A 23,617-nucleotide genomic window follows, 5' to 3' on the forward strand; every position below is an offset into this window, starting at 1 on the left:
TCTATGTGATATGAGAATAGTGAGCTGTCTTCTCTGTCTACCATTGATGGTAGATCAGCATAGAACAGGGCTGCTCTCTTCCCACTCCTGAGCCCACTTGCTTAGTGTACTGTTTTATTTTTTGATCTGCAGGTTCAAGTTAGTGTCAAACTCAAATAGAAATGGAAGTCATAATCCATAAATAAGAATTCCTGTGGGTTGCATATTGTCTTAATTTTAAAATGTAGAATTATCAATGTTTTGTAGTATTTTTTCTATTTTGTTACTATTTCCCAATTACTTTTTAACCTCGTTTAGCTGATACTCGTAGGCCATATGCATCCTACAGGCCACCTATTTGACACCTCTGCTGGATCACATAGCCGGATTTGTAGATACGATGGGGATGAGGAATATGGGTAAAAATTAACATTAAATTAAATTTAATAACAATCTCAGATCCCTGCTACAACATTTTCTTCTTATCTTAAAGATTTAAGTGTTCTAAAAAGAGCTAGTATTGTACTAGCCACACTACTAAAGGCAGAGAGGGATAAAATGGCTTATGTTCCAATGGGACATATTCTGGGTTATTCTGTAAAATGGATTATCCAAAGTCAGAACTATCTCACTTAGTTGAATACATCTGGTCCCCTAGTTTATCAGATTACAACAGATACCTTAGAATTCTTTGCAATAATTTCTCCTTTCTTTTCCAAAAACCTCTTTATGTTGATTTTTTTTTCTTGGAGAATATTTATTTGTTTCTAGTGCTTATCCATTTTACCTCATAACTCTGCCTATTGGCTTATTTGAATTTGATTCATCCAGTTTTTTCCCTTTTTATCATTCTTTTATCTGACTTATCTTTTACTATTCTTTCTCCCCAACTCCTGGGATCTCTTTTAGCAGCATGTCTCCAGGCCTTCCATTGAGTTGAGTATAATTCAGATAAATCCAATTGAGCAAGCTTTTATTAAACACATACAAGCATTTATTAATCATTGAGAGGCATTGTGATAAAGTGGATAAAGATCAGGTCTCAGAGCAAGAAGACTTATATAGTTTCCAAAGTACTTTAAGATGACATTTCATTTGGGCTTTATGATAGCCCTACTTTACAAATGAGTAAATTAAGGCTGATAGGCTAAATGACATATCTAGAGTTGTAGACCTAAAAAGTATTTAAATATGTTCTGAACTTATGTCTTTCTGACATAAAGGAGACTGGGAGTTTTTAATTTTTATTATTTTTTTTTTACTGAACCACCTAAATGCCTAAACATCTTCCTTATTCCAAATAGATTTATCTACTCTATTTCTATATCAATAATTTTGCACAAACAATATTTTCTGTTTTCTTGTTCTGCTCAGTTTCTTGGTGATGTGTCCATCTCCTTCAGCTATAGCAGAAAAAGAGCACTGGACAATGAACAAGAAAAATCTGAGTTCTAATTCTGATTCAATCAATAACTAGCAATGTGACTTGTGGCAAATTTCTTAACTTATCTGGCCCTCACCTCAATTTAAGCTTTTGTGAAATGAGAGGATTTAGACTTTGAGGACTAACAACAATAAAAATAACATTCCTGTGATGCTTTGAGGTTTGCAAAGGACTTTACATATTTTTTATTTTATCAAATTCTAACATTCAGATAAAGGGCCAAAATTCGAGACTATAAGGCTAATGGGATATTGAGATTTGTGGTAGGTGTTTATTGAGGATATAAACTATATTGTAGATAAATTCTTCCCTTTTAAAATGACCTCTATAGCCTTGCTAATGTTTATAGAACTCAAGGTGGGAAATCCCAAAGTAGCTATATTTCCATTTCCTAGACTCAAATGGGAGAACTAATATTCTAACTCCCTGGGTACTTAAAGAATTTTAGGAAATAGTTATATTCAACTTGTGCAGATCAACATCTTAATTCAATAAAAATTGTCTATTTGCCTTGATGATTGTGCAACTATTATCTTTTTCAAGTTATTCTCTGAACAAGTTGCAGAAAGAAACAGTTCCCTCCTCATCTGTATAAGTAAATCTGTTCACTTAGGTTGGCTGTCAGTCAAATACAAAATGAGAGAGAAAAAAACATTCTTAAAAATTTTGATGTTTTTTGTCTTTCATTTTTGAAAAAAATGTTTCTTTTGCATCTCCAGTAAAGTCCTACTCTGTTGCCTCATGTCAAGTAAAGTTAACAAGCATTCCTTAAGCCCTTAATATGTATTAGGCACATATTAATTCTGAGGATATAAATACAATATAAATACAATAAAAAAGATGCATGATCATGAAATAGCAATTACTCCCAATTACCCCAATTATCTCAAAGTCTCTCTTAGAAAAAGATAATCAGACTTCACAGCATCAAAGAACTGATTATAGGCTATTTGTCTGTAATGATCATGTAAGATTTTCAGATGCTTCCTCAAGGAATTCAGGTATTAAGTCATAGAAATTCCTGAAGACCCCCCTAAAGCATAGAGACACTTTTATTTTTGCAGTATGTATCCCCATTGCCTCTAGAATTACTATAGTAAGTGGAAGTGAGAGGTACATGTGAGGTAGAGGATAGAGACCTGATATCAGTGTCAGCAAGATCTGGATTCATGGCTTACCAAAGCCACACATTGTCCTTGATGTCCCAGATAGGTTTCTTAACCTCTAAAGGACCATTAGTTATAAAGAAATTGCAAATATGCATTGATTAGCTGGAGTTCCCTCATCTGGGAGTTCCCTATATCAATGAATCCCCCTAGCACAGTGCCTGATTCTTAACAGATGTTTATTTACTGATTGATGATCTATCCATATTGCTTAAGATAATTCCACATCAATCAAAAACAGATTGTTGAAGACAATTTATACATGGAGGAAAAAAATTTAAATTTTTGCTCCCAGATCAGATGTCATGGTGTACACTATATTCCCTGCTTCTGAGGAGTTACTGAGTTCATAGTTTGGAGATGCAGTAGGGCTAAAGCTATGTGACTATCCACACAAAGTCTTGAGCTCCTGGAAAAGGAATGCCATTAGGCTACCTGAGGAGGGGCAAGCCAGTCCAGGTTGAAATAATGGAACAAGGTATTCCAATCAGTATTGGAATCAGGCCTGTAAATGATCACTGTATTTCCAACACTGGCACGATAGAGAGGTTCAATCTCAAAAAACAAGACAAACAGAAAAATTCTTGCAGCTGTACTGTTATCATCTAATTTTCTACTAACAATTTGCTGTTTATGTTTTACAGATGTTGATGAGTGTGAGAAAAATCCTTGTGTAGGTGGAGAGTGTGTCAATACTCAAGGATCCTACATATGCCAGTGTCGAGTTGGATATCAGAGCACATTGACAAGGACTGAATGCCGAGGTAAAATGTAGTGTTTCATAGCTAAAAGTTAAGATTTAACATGGAGTGAAAAATACTTATTCCTCTTTTATAAATTTAAGCTGTCTTCCAGCTCCTCTTTTAGCTTTAATATATATATATTAGAAATTTCTTCTTCTAAGGGAAAATCTCATATTCTTTACTAAACTATTACTTATAATCAGCTTCTGAACTAGAGATTTAGGTGTGGAAGAAGCCAATTAGACCTTCCTAAATTAGGAAATTTAAGAAGATGGAGGTTTTTACTGAGTTGTCATTAAAAAATACTTTAAAGTAAATTATTGATGTTGAAATAAGCCACCCCCAATTAAACTCCTAAAGACACTTTGTTTCCCTCCAGATTTGTCTCTACTTCAGTTTTCTACCAAGATAATACAAATGCTATCATGTCATGCACCTAGAAAGGCAAAATTCAAATGAAAAAGAATATAATATTTGAAAATTTTTTAAAAACAGGAAGAGGTTTGCATTACTTTTTACAATCTTTGCCTAATAACAAAAGAGAATAGTTTTTGCTTTCACTTAAGAAACATTTGTAATTAACTCCTATCCATTTCCTCCTTTACTTCCCTATATCTGTTGTCTTATTTCTTAACAGTTTTGCACAGATTACTGCATTATCCTATTTGTTGTTCTCCCTGTCTCTCTCTCCAGTCTATTTCATCCTAAACTCTGCTCCAAATTAATTTTATTAAAACACAACTCTTATCTTATCACTTTCTTATTCAAAAATTTTCAAGTTCTCCCTATTGTCTTATGTTCAATTAAATTCAAATTACTTGGTCTGGTATTCAAGTTCTCCATAATCTGACCCAAAAATAACTTTCAAACCTAAACTCCCACTGATTCCTAACAAGTATTGTTATGTGTTCCAGCTGAAGCAGATTACTCTTTGTCTTCCAAATACACCTTTTGCTTTCCTGCCTCTGTAATTCAGTTTATTTGCCTGGAATCCCTCCTCCATCTATTAATTTCTGACTAGCAAATTCTATTCCTTCTTGAAGTCCCAACTCACATACTATTTTTGCCATATTGTTAAGGAAAACAAATTCCCATTTAGTATGAAGAACGCTGATAAATACAGCACCAGTTATGATTTCAGAGAGCTAAGAATAAATTGTTATACCCACATTCTGACATAAATGATGGTTATTTCTAATGAATAACCTTACCTAATTAGAACAGTTAGGACATTTGTTTTTACTAAGCTTGGGACTTTTTAAATGTACTGTTAAAAGAAAACACTATGAGCATCAATGAGATTCTAAACCTTATGTTATAGGCAAGAATAAGCTATCACTATGCAAAACTGTCTTTTATATTCAAGTTAGAAAACTGCAAAAGAAGAGAGGATTGAATGCATTTTCAGTCGAGAATGACCACTAGCAGTAAAGTAGTAGGTTGTTCTCATTACTCCTTTGTAGTAGAAGGGGTCCAGGGAAGGTTTTGAATAAAAAACGATGGGAAAATAATTATTAGTTTAGCATTTTCTTATTATTAGGATGGAAAAAGTGAATAAATTAAATAAATGGAAATGTCCATAATGAATGTGTTGGAAATTTGGTGGAAAGGAAAAGACTGAAACTTACTTCCCCAATTGTGATGAAAGATTTTATGAACTATTGGAAATGTACTAGAAAAATGAAGTAGGAATGGTAGCTAATTGAAAACAACCTATTTAAAGATAAAGGGAGAAAATTAGCTCCCAAAGTTACAATAATAATAATTATAACTAGTTTTGAATGCTTTTTTTCTCCTTTTAAATAGAAGGAAACTGTTATATACCTTAAGACTAAAGAAAAAAGAAAAGATAAAGGAGTTCTTCTCAACATAAAGGGGATGAATGATCTTCATACTGATTATTAATTAAAGTACTTATGCCTGAATCAAGTTTTTTTTTTCATTTTACAAAGGAGTGGTGATTACCATCCTGTATATCTGACTACTACTCCTTGGTATAAATAGTTAAACAGTAAAAGAAACAACTTCATGAGCTCATTCTGAATGAGGAATGGGGACAAACAATGAAAGAATAGGAGAAAATTCTCTGAAGAAGGTATACATGAGAATGGTTAAGCCAAAGTAACAAAGAAAATAATTTCAGAGCAAATTAAAAAAAAAGAAATAGGGAGGGGATTAGAAAAAACAGAAAACTAATTTGGAAGAAGAATGCCGCTATCACCATCTTCTTTCAGACTCAAAAAATTTAGATAATAGAGGACCTTGAATAAAGGGTAGCTCACCATTGGAATCCATTACTATTTTTTTGGTTACATAGCAATTTATGCTTTGGGAGGAATAAAAGAGATACTTAGAAAGATTATAAATTAAAGGTATAGAGACTAGATTGCATAATATGGAACCTTTTGTTTAATTCACAGAAGGAAAACTGAGTATCAACTACAATTAACTTCACCAAGGCACTTTCTTGGGTGCTGAGTGATATTAAGTGATAAATAAAACAGTCTTTGCCTATGAGGAATTGTCTTGTAGAAACATAAGACAGATACATGGATACTACAAAGCAAACTGAAAGTTTCAAATAAGGTGTAAGCTTTGTATGAAAATTCACAGAAAGGAGGGATCACAATTGTTTAAGGGGAATGAACAAGCTTTGAGGATAGGGTAGTGGAGCTGGGTCTAGACAGATGATTGTTCATCTGATAGAGTACCATAAATGGAGAATAACTCTAGATAATGACAAAAGTAAATATATGGAGTTGAATGACATAGGACTGCTGGGGAACAGTAAATAGACTAATTTGAGTAGAATATGAGCTGGATAGTATTCTATATGTCTACTTAAGGAATTTCATCTTTATTCATTAATAGGTAATACCGAGTCATTTTGAGCAGAGTAGTGATACATATTAAGAAGATTACCCTAGTATTAGTTAGAAGGATAATTGAGTGGCATTTGGGGAAGACAACTAACACTGGAAGATCTCTTAGGAAGCCAATAGTCACTGAATTGTTAACTAGAAATAGAAAAACCATGAGAAGATACAGAATTTTTGTAGGCCTTATTTAGGTTATTCCTCCTTATCTTCTGACCACTTCAAATGTGATATATATGCACATAAAATATACATATGCAGCACATATTCATGAATATCTATAATATATGTGTATGTACAAACACAAATACATATCTACATGTATTTGGGTATATACACATAAATATTTGAAGCACACATACACACACAAATTATCTTTCCTATTTATCTTCTGTACCATTCTCTAGGTCCACATTTTTTTGTTTTTGTTTTTAGGTTTTTGCAAGGCAAATGGGGTTAAGTGGCTTGCCCAAGGCCACACAGCTAGGTAATTGTTAAGTGTCTGAGACTGGATTTGAACCCAGGTACTCCTGACTCCAAGGCAGGTGCTTTATCCACTACGCCACCTAGCTGCCCCAGGTCCACATTTTTAAGGACAACTTTATCCTTTATCTGATGGGATTTGAAAAAGATTATGTAACAAATTGAGAGTATATTTCAATTCTTTTCTTCTTGTATTCATATGGTTTCACACCTTCTAGAACTGTAATATGAAAAGCTGAGGAAATTAAATGCACAAAGTATGTCTTGCTACTTTCATTTAGTTTATCAGGAACTTTTAAATCAAAGTAAGAACTTAACTATTGCCAAATTGTAGTCACTTGAAGTGATTCTACCCCAACCATTGCAGTTTAAATTGCTATATAGCAAAGGACAAAAAAAGAAAAGATGAGAAAAATACTGCCTTAGTACTAGTCTTGGTAGGTGAAACATTCACAAAGTGATGGAAAAAAATCCTGTAAGAATATGAAGACAATACCAATGCATGAAGATAGCTTTTAAAATAATGATCTATTTTCAAATGGAACAATTTATTTACAATAAATGAAGAATAAAAACTATCATGATTATTCTCAGTATAACTTGTTTTACTGTGATTGATCATTTGTCCAACTATGTACTTGCCCTTTTAATAATATGACTTATAATAACCAAAATTCAGAATCTTAATAATTTATATAGTTCTCTATAAAAGCTTTTTTGAAGAATAATTAATTTTCAAATCTATTTTGTTTATATAGTTAAACTGAAAGGAGACAATTTTCTAAATTTAAAAATTTCATTAATATTAAATTTTCTAATTCCTTGTGTTTCCACTAAAGTATATATGAGAGGAGGGCATTAACTCTCGAGATGAGATCAAAAAATAAGGGGAGAGTAGTTGGAGAAAGAAGGAAAGAAAATAGTCCTTTTTTAATTCAAATATTTTCTATCTCCATTCCCCCCCCCTTTTGCTTTTAGATATTGATGAATGTTTACAGAATGGCCGGATCTGCAATAATGGACGTTGTATAAACACAGACGGCAGTTTCCACTGTGTGTGTAATGCTGGTTTCCATGTGGCAAGTGATGGGAAAAATTGTGAAGGTACAAATTTTTTGAAGTTTATTTTTGCAAAACTTTCTTTTGCAATACAATTTCTACTTCAAGATCTTTTTTCAGTTTAATTAAATCAAATAGAATAAAAATGATTTTTTATTTATCTTAATCTGGGAGACAACCTCATTTTGTTCACCAGGACATGCTCTTTACATAATACAAATAAGTTAAATGCACTAAGTAGCTGTATGGAGAATCCTTTTGTTATCAGACACTTCTCAATTTGTCTTTCTTATATATTCAGAAATTTGAATTTCAGGTATATCTATAACCATATCCACTTGAATCAAGATTCCTTGATTTGGACTGTCTGTCCAGAAAGAAAATCAGAGATGACAAAGGGTTGTAGGAAAAAACCAAATTTAAATAACAGATTCAAACCCTAGCTGTAATACTAACTAGTTTTGTGACTGAGCAATTTATTTAACCTTTCAAAGGTTCAGTTTCCTCATCTGAAAAATAGAAATAGTAATAATAATATCTATACTAACTACCTCTTAAGGTATTTTTAAAGAAACTGTTTTGTAGTTTATAAAGCAATATATAAATGGGAACTTTTTTTTATAATAATTTTCTCATAATTAAAATTTATTTTATGGAAAGTAATAATTCTGAGTCACACATTTCATGTTTTCTAGTCCAGAAAGGTCAGCCTGTGAGCCACATGTAACCCATTATACTCTTGGGTAAGCTTGAACCAGATTAAAATATAGTTGGAAAATATTTGACAAAATCAATAAAAATACAATAAAACATAGATAATATTATATGTGACTTTGCAGGGATCCTTATTGTATGACTTAGTGATCTCTATTTCTATTTGATTTTAACACCACTAGTCTACTGAGCAAGTGCTCTTTTTGCTAATTTTGACTCTTTCTTTATGTATCCTGACTAGCTATTGTATTTTCCTCCTTTTTGTCTGCCTAGAAAATGTGAACATAATTGATGAGTTCCTACCTTGTAGGCCTTTAGCAAAAAGTGAAGAATGTTTTTTATCATGTTTCCCAAGGTCTTTGGGAAAGATCCCAAGAATCTATTCATACATTAAAAGAATTTCAAGACTGTTCTTAGAAACATTTTTGGCAGAATATTATCTCAGTGATTCAGCTCAAAAATTTAATGCCAAAATCCCCAGTTGGGATAGATTCATAGTTTTTTTTCTCCTTTTTTAAAAATCATAAATTATTTTTGTCTGATTTAGGCTGTATGTGAAAAGAAAACACACATGTCTAGTGTACAAATGCCATACAAGACAGCTGCAGTATTAAATGAAATAACATATTTATACATTTAAAGATATGCCACAATGATCTGGAGATCCTAGGGATTACCTGGCACTTGTTTAATTCTTGGTCCAGAGACAGGTATTTTGGAAATCCATTCTTTTACTACTCCTTTTTGATATTATCCCAAAGTACAAACTATTTTTTGATTTATAGTCATTTCAAAACCAAGATATAGTCTAGATATGTTTGGAATTCCATTATACTTAGTTCTAATTATCCCCCCCCTTTTATTTTCACTCAACTTTATGTATTAGCAGTAATAAGAACCTATGAATTCTGTGTATATGCTGGGCTGGAGAAATATGTTTTAATTTTCATCAAGCAACATTTTCAAATTGTATCTGAATATCTTTTTTAGTAAAACATTTTCATTATATGACATAAAAATAATTAGCCCCTCCCAATGGTGTTTGGGCATACACCATGCTCTTGAAATGTGTTTACCTCAAGTCTATATAGTAAAAAGAATAATGTTATTCTCAGTGGATTTTTTAAAAAGTATCTACATTTTGAGTAATATGCAATGTGTATACATTTTATGCATATCATATATGTGTATGTATAGGCATATATATGGAGAAAAAGAAACTATAATATTTCTCATATAATAACCCTTCTCTCTACACATTCAGTAGAATAGGACTCTCTACTCATCTCCTCTTGCCAGACTAATTTCAATAACCTGATCAGTCTTCTGCCTCAAGTCTCTCCTTGCTTTGATCCATAATCCACACTGCTACTGAAGTGTTCTTCCTTAAGTTAAGACTAAAACTTTATCACTCTTTTTATTTAGGTTTTTTTTTTTTTTTTGCAAGGCAAATGGGGTTAAGTGGTTTGCCCAGGGCCACACAGCTAGGTAATTATTAAGTGTCTGAGACCGAATTTGAACCCAGGTACTCCTGACTCCAGGGCTGGTTCTTTATCCACTACGCCACCTAGCCGCCCCACTTTATCGCCCCACTTTATCGCTCTTTTACTCCATTAACTATAGGATTCCTTAAAGTCTTTGACATTCTGCCCCCCAGCTATCCTTCAATATGCTTTGGGAATTACTTCTCTTCCCACACTTTGCAGTCCAACTGAACTGTCCTTTCCTCTGTACCTTATACATATACTTCATCTCCCATCTTCTTGCCTTTATACATATTGTCATCCATGTCTGGAATGAATTCATTCCTCACAACCATCTCCAGAATGCTTTCTCTTTAAGATGAACTCAACACACTGTTTTCTTCATGAAGCCTTTTTTGATCCCCCACCTGCTAGTGCTTCCTTGCTGAACTCCCTTGTTTTTAATAATTCACATTGATTCTCTAGTTATAGATACACATGCTATCTCCTTTATCAGAGTTTGAGCTTCTTATGATTAGGGATTGTTTCATTCTTTATACTTGTCTTATGTCCCTGGTGCCTCACACTGTTCATAGCAATTAGGAAACACCTAATATTGCTGGTTGTTACATGACTCATTTGCTTCTGCCGTAGATATGGATGAATGCAGCATAAGAAACATGTGCCTCAATGGTATGTGCATCAATGAAGATGGCAGTTTTAAGTGCATTTGTAAGCCGGGCTTCCAGTTGGCATCAGATGGCCGTTACTGCAAAGGTTTGTGCTGCACAATTTAGATTTTTTTCTTTCTCGTTTGGAGGAAAAATCTTCTTATATTGTTTAGAGGACTAACCTTCATAGTTCTTCACAGTCTAGACTCCTACTTTTCATGTGTATTTCAGTGCTACTGGCCTTCGTGTTCTCTGCACTGACACTCCCCCTTCCAGTTCTATGCCTACTGAAGCCCCTTCCTCCGGACCTTTAGTTTCCCTTCCTTTTTTTCAAGGTTCAGCTCAAATCCCACCTTCAGCAAGAGACCTTTCCTAGGGCCTTCCCCTCTGTGAGTATCTTCGGTCTATTCTGTGTGCATCTTCAGTGTACCTACCTGTTTATATATTGTCTCCTCCATTAAGTAGAGTTCTCCCTGAGGGCAGACACTATTTTTGTCTTCCTTTGTATTCCCAGTCCCTGGCATATACAAAGTGCTTGGTGAATATTTGTGGACTGATTTACCTTTACCGTTTCTGCCTTTTGTTTTCTCCAAATATTTGAAACCATTTTCCCTGGTTTAGCAAGATTAAATTGGATTATACTTGGAACTAGCCACCCAGAGAAACTCCTTTTTTGTTAGGAAGTTCTCTTCCTTTCAAAGATGGCACTTGGGATCCTGTTCCTGGAGAATCATCTGAAAATTCCTTAAGAAATAACTCAGAATATTTATTGAATGTAGTTGCCATTTTGTCACTGGATATTTGGACATCTTCTTAAACATATACAGTTGGTGCCTTATCTTCACATTTGAAAGATGAATGCAGTTGAGCTACTGTTGTATTTGATTTGGCACTTCTTGTTTGCCACCTGGAGAGAACAATACAAAATTTTCTTATGTCCCATAAGGAATAGAGAATTTTTTCCAGGATCCATAGCAATCAAAGAAAATAACACTCAAAAGAAGAAATAAACAAACTACAAACCAAGATGCCATATTTGTTCAGTTTAGTAACTTTTAAAGTAACCTCATTACTCTAGGGATTGAGGCAACAATGCGATTTTTTTTAAATTTGTACTCTTGAAAATAAGAAAGCTTAGTGTTTGATCAGGCTTCAGTTTTGTGTCTGAAAAGTAATAAAAATGATTTGGATTTTGAGATCTTGAAAAGAATCACAGGAGTCAGAAATTTTTGCTTAGAGTCTCTTGTTTTCTATAACCATGGATGAGTGGATTGCTGGACCCAGGTCCAAGGTCTGGGCTGGAACCAGACCTGGCATGGAGTTTGTACCTAGAACAGGTCCAGGAGATCTGTTAAAGTGCTATATTCAAAACCTTCTGGCCTGCAGTCTCAGACAGAGAGGTGTAGAATATCTGAGCTCTCCAAGATTGAGAAAGCAGGATAAAGTCACATGATATCTGAGTACCTAGGACAGATTAAGGTATTATGAAGAAAGATATCGTCTCATATTTGTAAGCCGATGCCTAAAAGAACTTCAGGCCCTTGGTTGGGTTGCCTTTCTCTTGTATGATCCTAACAATTTCTTATAAAGGTAGAATGTATGAAAAGGCAAGGGAAATAAATGTTTCATTTCAGCTTTGATAGTGGGAGAACGGGCAATGCTTCCCTGTGAATTTCCAAGTAATTTTTCAATTAAAACCATTTAAGAACCAATATTACTGCTAGTTTAGCAATAATAACTATTGTGGCAGACATAAAGGAAGTGGTAAGCATAGTCCTTGTTCTCAAGGAACATACCTGGGGAAATGAAAAGCTTTACAATGCAAAACAGTATTAAAAAAGGATTAAATTGTGAGATACGGACTCTGCATTCAAATGTTTTCATAGGAATAGATAGGGAAGAATTCTAATCAAAATGACAAGAAAGATGTTAATATCATGAATGTGAGGCCCTTTTGTTTTGATATGCTATTATGTTCTTTCATACCTACTGGCCAACAACTTTAGCCCAGGAAAATGCTTTTGTTCTGGGACTTCACCATTTAGTAATGAATATGGTTTGCTATTTGATATTGATGAAACTATTCAAGAAATCAGATGTGACTCTTTGACAATCCAGGTTTTCCCAAACTTTGTGCAAAGACATTAGTAATGACATTCTCTATAAATAAATATGATTTTTCTTCCTCATGTATCAAACATATACAGTACTTTAGAAGTTTAGTAATATCTTTCCTAGATGTTAGTTTTGTGACCAGAGGCAATTTGGTCTCTATTATTACTTCTGTCAACTTTCTTGAGCATATGGACTATTTAAAGGCACAATCCAAATGGCACTAATGAAGAAATATACATGAGTATCCTTACCTTTACTTATTCCCAGGCTCCTTAAATTTCTTAAGGATCTTGGCCTAAGTTGAGAACTCAAGCTTTGTGCCCACAAAAAATTGGGGGGTATGTGGAATTGTATAAAGAAAACTAATGTCATTCCTACAATTAACCAGCTATATAAGGAGGTCAGCTTCTAAGATAGAACCAAATCCCTTGGTATACACTCAAACTAGGTTCCTATTTTCTTCTTGATGCTGTTTTACAGTATGTCTTATATTGAATAAAAAAAAAATGGCAGGGAGAACAAAACCAAACTGAGTTCTTATACTTAAATATAACTGCTGTTTTAAGATATGATTTGAACATGAAATCTTGAACCATTTGAAAATGTTTGGTGCCAAACAGCATAAGCTAAGTAAAACAGAGAAGTGTTTCACTCACTTTGCCTTTTTAAGCTCAGAAATAAGGAAATAGTCATACATGCTAGCTGTTGTATACACTAATGAGAGTTGTTATAAAGTGATTTGCTCGTATTATGTGTGCTGCACACACACATTGGAAACCATTGCTTTAAATCTGCCTTCTGAAAGAGAAAAGGTATGTTCCCCTTGTCAATAATAAATCCCTCCTACTCCTATTAGAATGTGTCCCATAAAATATTTTACTAGCCCTGAATACACACATAGTGTACTCTAAAATGCTTTCAATGTTTAAGAAATGTCTTTTTCTGCTGGATGCCTATAGTACTTAGTGCTGTAGTTGGCTAAAAATGTTAAATAATTTAACCATATTTATTTTTCTGAGCCAATTATTCAGCTTTCCAGTAAAAACATTAATGGGATGCATTTTAAAGACAAGTATTATAAAACTAAAAATGTTATGCAAATTGCTCAAGAGTTGTGAGACATGGGTGGTATTGGGATGGGCATCATCCCAGGAATTGAATACTAGAAAAGGAAGCTTCCTGACCAGGTCAAAGCTGTAATTTGCTATTGAGCCTGACTACTTACTTACTTACTTACTTACTTCAAAATAAGTAGCAATGTTATAACAATTGCCTGGTGAAGCATTATGCAAGACGCTTTGTCTAAGCAATCACTTTACCTCCTTCCTCCAATTATATATTTGCTTCTGTGATCCTTATTTTGTGTTAAAATATCTCCTGGGAGCCTTTTTAGATAGCTTTTTGTGAAAGAAAGGAAAAAAAAAACGGACAATTGATTCCTCCTTACCTAAATTTTTTTCCTGAAAAAAAAATGGAAGTGTACTTTTTTTAAATAGATGATGTTCCTTTCTTTCTCTCCTTTTTTTTTCACTTCCTTCCCCCTTCCCCAAAGTTAAAACATATTGGTATAAATGGTACTCTAGCAGTGAACTAAAACATATTCTAATTTCTAATAAATTTTAAATGTGATTTCTCTCCCCCCAGATATTAATGAATGTGAAACACCTGGCATCTGCATGAATGGACGCTGTGTGAACACAGATGGATCCTACCGATGTGAATGCTTCCCTGGACTGGCAGTGGGACTGGATGGACGCGTGTGTGTTGGTAAGACAAACTGGTTATAAGAATGACCGTACTAAAACAATTCCACGTCAAGAAATAAAACAACATGCCAAATACATGTCATATTCTAGTGTATATGATCTTTGATGATTAAGGAACAACAAACTTTCAAGAGGCAGATTTTTCCCTAGGAAAATAAAAGGCATTAGATTAATCAATGGAGAAATACAACTAGGATACATGATCACTACCAGGAATACACAGTACATTTTTTTAATTATTAGTTTCACCTTCCACTATTCTCCTTGATGTTTTCGTCTTGAAATTGAGGTGATAACCTTTCTTTTTTTTCCTTCCCTTTTGGTGAGTGTTTTAATGAATACTTGAATAGCCAAGAAGAGTGTGTAGAAAGCAAGTAATATAAAAAAAAATTAGGAAACTAGTCAATATAATTCGTGTAATTGTTTGAGCATTCCTTGGGAGGTAGAAATTTGAGAAATGAATCTCATTGATATGTTTTTGGGGAAGGTATTCATTAAGCTCTTTGGGGGTGGCTAGGTGGCACAGTGGATAGAGCACTGGCCCTGGAGTCAGTAGTACCTGAGTTCAAATCCGGTCTCAGACACTTAATAATTACCTAGCTGTGTGGCCTTGGGCAAGCCATTTAACCTCATTTGCCTTGCAAAAAAAAACCCTAAAAATAATCTTTGAAACATGAAAAGGTAAAATGCTTATCTCTATCTCTTGACCTAAAGACATTGAAGCATTTTGTTAATGAGAACAAAAACAACTTGCTTTTTAAATTATATAGTACCATACCTTTAATGATGTGATGAGTAGAGCATGATAACTTCTAAGTTTAAGCATAAAAGAATGGCATTCTTTATTAATTACAAAGTAAAAAACCTCATTACTTATTATTCTGTTTACCTATAATAATACTGATATTAATTAATTAATTAATTGACCTTACTGGTCTTCCTTCTGTAATTCTTTATTGAAATAAAAAAACTTTTTGTTCACACATTGTAAATGCTAATATCTTCCTGCAGAATAGCAAATTTAGAATAGTACCCATTTAATGGGGCAAAACTTAAGTGGAACCTTAATTTAAAATGGGTCAAGCTAGTACTATTTTCTTCAAAATGTACTGTTGTGGGTGTGGTAAGAACTTAACTGAACAAAAGTATTTTTTAATTTTCCTTACTCTAAAGAATTTAAAGAAGAAAATATTGGGAAATGGACCAGCTTTAAGACTTCCTCCCATATTATGTGTTTTCTTAAAGGTTTTTTTAAAGAGAACTTTACATTATTTTAAGTTTATTTCACTCTTTTCATTGAATGTTCATCAGAGTGCCCTGTGAGTTGGGGAACGGTCAGGCTGAAAAGGAACCCACTTTCTTTCCCCCACTCTGCTGGCCACCCTTCTGCTTTTGCAATGAGATGGTACTTGGGAAGGTCAAAGGGAAAGGTCATTAAATACAAAGTAAACTTCCTCCTCTTTGAAAGGTCCTCCTAACCCAAACATACCCCAGCTCCCAGGTTTATTTGGAGAATCAGCTAGCTTTCTAAAGTGCTTCATCATCATTCCATGAGCTTGGCTATTATGGTAATAATTTCTCACCCACAGTAGCCCTGGAAAATTGACTGCATCTGTACTGATGTTTAGCTTTCAACTATTTGAAAGCCAGACTTTTAAAAATTTACCTCAAAGCCCTTATGACAGAAGAGTTATATCAATATGAATCATAACATTGGGGAAACAGCAGCGTCTAGGACTAGTTTTGAAGCTTTTAAAATGGGCTTCATCCTCACCAAGGGTGTCTCCACAGCTTGAAAATTCAGTAAGCTAATAGGATCTTTTCTCCCCTATTGTAGATACCCACATGCGGAGCACATGCTATGGTGGATACAAAAGAGGCCAGTGTGTCAAACCCTTATTTGGAGCAGTTACTAAGTCTGAATGCTGTTGTGCCAACACCGAATATGCCTTTGGGGAACCTTGCCAACCTTGTCCTGCACAAAATTCAGGTATGGAATGTTAAATCAGTTGTTGTTATAGTAAAAGAGTATAGTAAAGCAGTTGTTATAATAAAAGAGAAAAGGATGTCACTATATTCTCTCATGCATGCCAGGAGATTGCCAGAAGTTCTAGTCAGTTCTTATTTAGCTTAGGCTCTACTTTATGTGCCTATCAGATTTATTTGAAATGTTTATATCTTTCTACAGAATATCTTTCACATTCTAAAATAGTTCTTTCATGATCTTCACAGGGTGTTGCATCTTTAAGCAGTCTGGTTTTCTAATTCAAATTGAGCAATTCAAATTTGCAAGAGCAGCCTCCCTGACCTCCCATGAAACCAGGATTTTGTATAATATAAAAGGAAATAATTTTAAATCATCTGAAATATTTCTAAATTTTTTAAATGCTCATTTTATCATGTTTATGATATAATTAAAAATTTTGTCCTATACTGTTTATTCAAACTTGGTTAAAAATCTTTTCATGTTAGAGGCAACATGTCAGAGAATATGCTTAGTATTGAAAGAGGTATCAAGGTAGAAAAAGCACTGAATTAAAAATATTAAGACTTGGATTCTAGTACTGGTCCAACCACTGACTAATCATCACTTAACTTTGGACTTTAGTTTTTCTTATTTTTATGGGAATTTTACCCTTCCTTCTGAAAACAATTTGAAACTGTTTAAAAGATTAATTTCTTTTCTAAAACTACAATTTCCTCATCTGTAGACAGTTGTATTGACACATGCAGGCCTTTTCAACTCAAACATGATATGTCTTTTCTTCTCAAGACTAAGGGAAGCAACAGATTTTCAGCATTGGAAAGGTAGAATATCTATTACATTAAAACAATGTTAGAACTTAGACACAAAACATTTGAGTGTCAGTGTATTTTGTTTGATCTTAATTGGACCCATGTAGTTTTCTGGCTTAGAAAAAAAAATTAGTTGAGTTACTTTTAGATTTCCAAAACCTTGTCACATGGAAGAATATCCTCCATGCTATTATAAAACTAAACGCCTGTTAGATGTTTTCAAATTAATGTATGGAATGGGGCAGCTAGGTGCCATAGTGGAGTCAGGAGGCCCTGAGTTCAAATGTGACATCAGACATTCAAAACTTATCTAGCTGTGTGACCTTGGACAAGTCACTTAACTCTATTGCCTTGGCTCAAGACACACACACACACACACACACACACACATATATATATATATATATATATATATGTATGTATGTATGTATACACACACACACACACATATATATATCTAAAATCACTGGATAGATTTTTTTGGGGAGGGGTTTGAAAGGCAAATGGGGTTAAGTGGCTTGCCCAAGGACACACGGCTAGGTAATTATTAAGTGTCTGAGACCGGATCTGAACTCAGGTCCTCCTGACTCCAGGGTTGGTGCTCTATCCACTGTGCCACCTAGCTGCTCCTAGATTTTTTTAAAATAAGAATAAGCAACCAAAGAAAGACAGCTTTGCTGTAGCTGATGATATTATGTAACATCATACCTTTGTTTCTTGCTTTGATTTATGATGTCATTTTATCCTTACAATGACCCTGTGAGAGAGGTAGAAATATTATGTTCTCAAGATGAGGAAACTGAAGTATAGAAAGATTGAGTGTTGATCATATCACAAATTAATGACAGAGGAGAAAACTAGGACCTGTTCTCCTGACTCTCAGTATTGTGCTTTTTTCACTATATTCTGCTGAAAAATTGTTAGATAGTAAAGGCTTTTAAAAGAAATTATAATAATCTATATTCTTTGAGGAGAGTATTTCATGACTCACTGCATTATAGAGTTAAAATGTTTTCTAAATTTAGGGCCCAGTGCCACTGACTTCTGTTTTATATTTGAATGAATTTAAACAGAAGAGTTACACATGTGGAAACTGTTTCATCTAGGCTGGTCTGCCCACCTATTTGGTTGTTGAAAATGCCAATTCATGAAGGGTAAAATGTAGGACATCCTTCATCTCAGGGGGTAAAAGAATTTCTTAAAAGTAGATGTATTGCTTTGGGAACTGAATATATTCAGAAGGGAAGTTTTTCTTCTTACATTCTATCATTTGACCTAGTTTGAAACTAACCATCTGAGAGCTAAAAATGTATCTTTCCTTTCCGGAAATGAGACACGTGCAAACTGTAAATGAAGACATTTCTACTCAACAGCCTAAACTTATTAAAAAGGTTTCTAAGTTCCCTAGTCTACAGGCAGACAGCTTTAATTGTTCATTCCATTAGCAGACCTCCTTGTTGCTCCCTGAGTTCTAATGACTGTTAAGGGCCACACAAATGTAATTCTGTGGCATTTTCTCATTGCTATCCCATGCCAGTGTTTCAGGAGCATGTATCATCCTGTACACGGAATAGGAGTATGACCTAATTCCAGATAATGTAATACCAGCTCTGGCCCATATGGAAAACAACTGTGACACTCGTTTGCCTTTACACTAAGAATAAGCTAAGTTGGGAAGCAGAGAGCAAAAGTGCATTTTTCCCAGAGCTACAAGGTTGACTGTGTTTCCTGTTTTATTGCCTACGCTATTCCACAAATATTTTAATCTGATGCTGATGTGAGAGAATAGGGAAGAAATATTTTTCTTAACTCCAATTCCCTGCCTTTTATTGGCACTATTGCTACTACCTTTCCTCATTTGGCACCTGAACACATTTTTTAAAAGTTATTTCAAAATTCAGGAAGCCTTCTGCTTTTCTTTAATCTTACAGAATACAAAGGTAGGAGTGCGTGTTTTGTTATTGTTTATTCTGGTTTGGGCTATATAAGCCATTTATTTCCAAAATCAGGAGGGTAATTTACTAGCACACTAGAATATAAAAGTTTGAACCATGTTCTTTGAAAATATAGATTAGAGGGGTGGCTAGGTGGCGTAGTGGATAAAGCACCGGCCTGGAGTCAGGAGTACCTGGGTTCAGATCCGGTCTCAGACACTAATAATTACCTAGCTGTGTGGCCTCGGGCAAGCCACTTAACCCCGTTTGCCTTGCAAAAAAAAAAAAAAAAAAGAAAATATAGATTAGAAAAAGCCTCTCTCTTTCCATTGCTTTCCACCTGACTCCATTATGCGATTCTGCTTGACAAAGTGGATTGCTGCATGACATTGGGTTCCCTTTTCACAGAGAAAAATTTACTACCATAAATTCTCAAGAATACTTATTGTGGTTTATATGCAGCAAAGATTGCTTTCAGATTTATTGTTACACGTTTTTAACTAAATGATGTTTTAATCAATTATATTTAAAATATCTCATTACTGAGTTACTGGTTTGAAGACATTTCATTCTCTTTAAATTTATTTTTGCATATATTAAGAGGGCCTTTGAAAACAAAACATTCAACATATCTGCTTCGTTGAAGTTACTTCTATTTAAGCTGGGCTATGCTGAGTCAGTGAGCTGACAGTTATTAAGTCTTTCTAACATAAGCTATGTTTTCATGGTGTGACTTCTTTATTTTGTTTGAAATTATTTCCCAGAACACTAGGTACACATATAATAAAATAAGAGCAATAAAAGAAAAACCTCACAGACTCCAAAGACAAATGAAGTAATTATGAATTGTCTATAGTTTTATATTATGTATACCCTTGCTTACTTGCCTCCATTTGTGTGAATATTCAAAGGATCATTTCTGTCTTGCAGAAAATAGATTCCCAAATGAGTGGACTAAATAAGTTCATATTTCCCATCTTATGCGAAGGATCTATATTGCATTTTCAAATTTTCTGGTTAACTTACACTTTCATATTATTTTGTTTGAACAGTTGGTTATTCAGGCTTCCTTTTACCTTTCTTACACCTTTCCAGTAATACTGGAACTGAACATCTTTCCAGTAATACTGGACTGAAGGGTACTCCATCTTTCAACTCCAGCATTTTCTCTGTCCCACATGCCTGAAATGACTTCCCTCCTCATGTCAATATATTGGATTTGTGGCTTCCTCTGAGTCTAAACTAAAATCCCATCTTTTTTTTTTTTTTTTCTGGAAGCCTTTCCCAGCCCCTCTTAATTCTAGGGTCGTCTTTCTGTTGATCATTTCCTATTTATCCTGTGTATAGCTTGTTATATTTGTTTGCATATTGTCTTCCAAATTAGGTGCTAAACTCCTTGAGGAAAGAGACTGTCGTCTTTTTTGTATCTGCAGTGCTTAGCAGAGTGCCTAGTACATAGTAACCCCTAAATATTTATTGATTGAGTGAGCACATCTTTTGACTTCCTCTCAGCTTCATTTTCTTCCCTGCAAAATTAGGGGTATTTCCTGACAGGATTTTTGTGAGAAACAAATCAGCTGATATACATACATAAAAGCAGCTTAAAATTTTATTTAGTAATAACATTTTATTTGCTACAACTTAGTGAAGTAGATTGTTCAAGCACTATGCAAATATCAGCTTTAATTGTTATCCTCAAAAACTATGTTAACATCATATATTGGTTATGAGGTTGACATGCTGACGGATCAGTACAAATCAATAAATACTAATGGGAAAAAACCCTTCAGAGCTATTGACAATGAATAATTCATTGGGAGGAATCTTAGCAGATCAAATGGTCCAACCTCTTAATTTTACAGATTGACTTTGGGCAAGTCACAATAAAAAAATGAGTGTCATATCTGGACCAATAGCCTGGTTGCATTATGTTTTCCGTTGAAGACAAATAGGACTAGAGACTGGAGAATATAATTTTTGTTTCTTGAATATTAATTCAAGAAAGCTACTTGAATATTGATAAAAAAAAAAGGAAAAACTAGCTCTAGAAGTTTAACAGTGAGTCAAGTATATGATTGCATAGGAATACTTGTGGGAAAAAATATTGTTACATAGACCATTTGGAGGGTATGTAGGCTCCCCAGTGATTGAAATACCTCAGTTACTGAAAACATTCTTGCCCTGTGGAAAAGTCATGTGCATTTTTGGGCACTTGTGAGCCTCCTCCAGGGAAATGATTCCCCAGGTGTATCAAATACCTGGAAATGTTCCTGTTGTTATACAGACAATGGTGCTTTTAACAGTTTATTTCAGGTCTAAAATTTTTTACTTCCTAATATCATGGTAGATTTGTTTTCAGAACAGTTCTGCAGTTACAAATCACAAATTATAAATCACTCATTTAGATTGACTACTTTCTGTTTAACTCAGAAACACAACTCTTCAAGATGACCTTTCCATTTTGATACAAATTTCCCTAGGACCTTGTTTCAAACTCATTGAGATTTTTCTATCCTGAAGTATTTTAGGACTTTAAAAAAATTCTAAAATAATAAATATAGCCCTATTTGTACCCAATTAAAATTTCCTAAACATGCTAAAAAAGCCAAAATATCCTTAAGTAGTCAGATTTTTGAAAGATGAAGTTTAAAGACCATGTTGAATATATATGTATATATATGTGTATATATATATATATATACTGTCTGCAATATTTTCCTGTTGTACTATTGTAGAAAACTTTTTTCTAAAATGAAAAGAAAAGGGGCAGCTAGGTAGTGCAGTGGATAGAGCACCGGCCCTGGAGTCTGGAGTACCTGAGTTCAAATCCAGCCTCAGACACTTGATAATTACCTAGCTGTGTGGCCTTAGGCAAGCCACTTAACCCCATTGCCTGGCAAAAAAAACCCTAAAAAAATAAAATGAAAAGAAAGGGGCAACTAGGAGGCACAGTGGATAGAGCAGTGGCCGTGGAGCCAGGAGTGCCTGAGTTCAGATCTGGCCTCAAATCTGTGTGGCCCTGGGCAAGTCACTTAACCCCATTACCTTAAATAAACAAAAAAAATGAATAAATTTAAAATGAAAATAAATAAAGCAGTCAAAGGAGAGATTTGGAAATATAGCAATTCTTGAGCAGTACTGTAATTTATTTCTGAAGTATGTCATTAAAAAGTGGATATATTATGCTCTCAGCAAAAGACAGCATGTATAATGGATAAAGAGCTATTCTTAGAGCCCAGAAAACATGGGGTTCAAGTACTAGCTCTGGGGTACACCTAGATAGTGTTCTGGAGTTAGGAAGTTAGAAATTAGGAAGATTCGTCTTCCTTAGTTCAAATCTGACTTCATATACTTGCTAATTATGTGACCCTGGGCAAATCACTTACTTCTGTTTGCCTCAGTTTACTCATTTTATAAATTGAGTTATGACAACCCCTCAATGGGATAAAGTCAAATGACTTGAACAACACTAGATCTGACACATACTGATTGTCTGTTTCTGAGCAAATGTAACCTTTCATTGGCCCTCCCATAAAACTAACTACAAAACAATTGCATATCTGCTATGTTTCAGTGAGTTTTCTCACTGGAAATTCCCCAAACTGATATCACAAGTATAGAACTTGGGAAATGTCTCAATGTCTCAAATGTCTCAATTTCAGCTTCCTCTTTAATTCACTTCATCTTAGTTTGGAGGAAATAATGTATGTGAAGCCAAGGTTAAATTTTGCTCTCATGAAAACAAAAGAATCATTGACTATCCTTTCATTTATTTCAGCGGAATATCAAGCACTCTGCAGCAGTGGCCCAGGAATGACTTCAGGAGGTAGTGGTGAGTAATCACTTTAAAATTCATTAAGTGTATAATTCAAAGTTTATATGGTAGTAATAGCAGGGAAGCAGACTTTCAGAGATACCTCAAATGGAATCATTGCCATCCCAGTGGAATCTGTTGCCATTCTCAACCCTCAGACTTTCCTGAGACATCAGAAAAGTCATCAGGGTTATCCTGGAAACCTCAGATGCTTCTCCAGGGGGAATGCAGCGTTCCCTGGGATTGCTTAGGTGCTTAGGAAGGGAACTAATTTGAGAGGAGGGAGATCATATGTGAAGGGCCTATCACTTTTCTATTGCTGAATTCCAAGTCTGTACCTAAGTTTATGATTTTGTTGTGTGGCCATGTGAGTTCTATATCCTTGGAAAGCCTCTCATTTGTAAAGTTGTCAATCATCTTGTTATGACTGAGTAACTTGCTGAGCCAGAATCTATTGTATAGTCAATGGCAAGGCGTCATTTAACTGCTAGAAGAGGAAATGGCCTCTTGAATTCATCCATTGGAACTAAAGATGCTCTAATAGATAGGTGAATAAACAGAAGGACAGAAATAACAAATGAGAGAGACAAAGGA

At 34.3% G+C, this 23,617-nt stretch overlaps 1 protein-coding gene across 1 annotated transcript in view; it reads left to right on the forward strand.

Annotated features, from left to right (window-relative positions):
• The window catches only part of FBN1 (fibrillin 1), a 306,997-nt gene that overhangs the window by 171,361 nt on the left and 112,019 nt on the right, over positions 1 to 23,617 (forward strand). Inside the window, exons 12-17 of the mRNA XM_074234744.1 lie at positions 3,234 to 3,353; positions 7,670 to 7,795; positions 10,582 to 10,704; positions 14,358 to 14,480; positions 16,317 to 16,469; positions 22,988 to 23,041. Of these exons, the coding sequence (XP_074090845.1) occupies positions 3,234 to 3,353; positions 7,670 to 7,795; positions 10,582 to 10,704; positions 14,358 to 14,480; positions 16,317 to 16,469; positions 22,988 to 23,041 (699 nt within the window). The remainder of the gene's footprint in view (positions 1 to 3,233; positions 3,354 to 7,669; positions 7,796 to 10,581; positions 10,705 to 14,357; positions 14,481 to 16,316; positions 16,470 to 22,987; positions 23,042 to 23,617) is intronic.

The sequence above is a fragment of the Macrotis lagotis genome, chromosome 4, assembly GCF_037893015.1.
Source record: "Macrotis lagotis isolate mMagLag1 chromosome 4, bilby.v1.9.chrom.fasta, whole genome shotgun sequence".
NCBI lineage: Eukaryota > Metazoa > Chordata > Mammalia > Peramelemorphia > Peramelidae > Macrotis > Macrotis lagotis.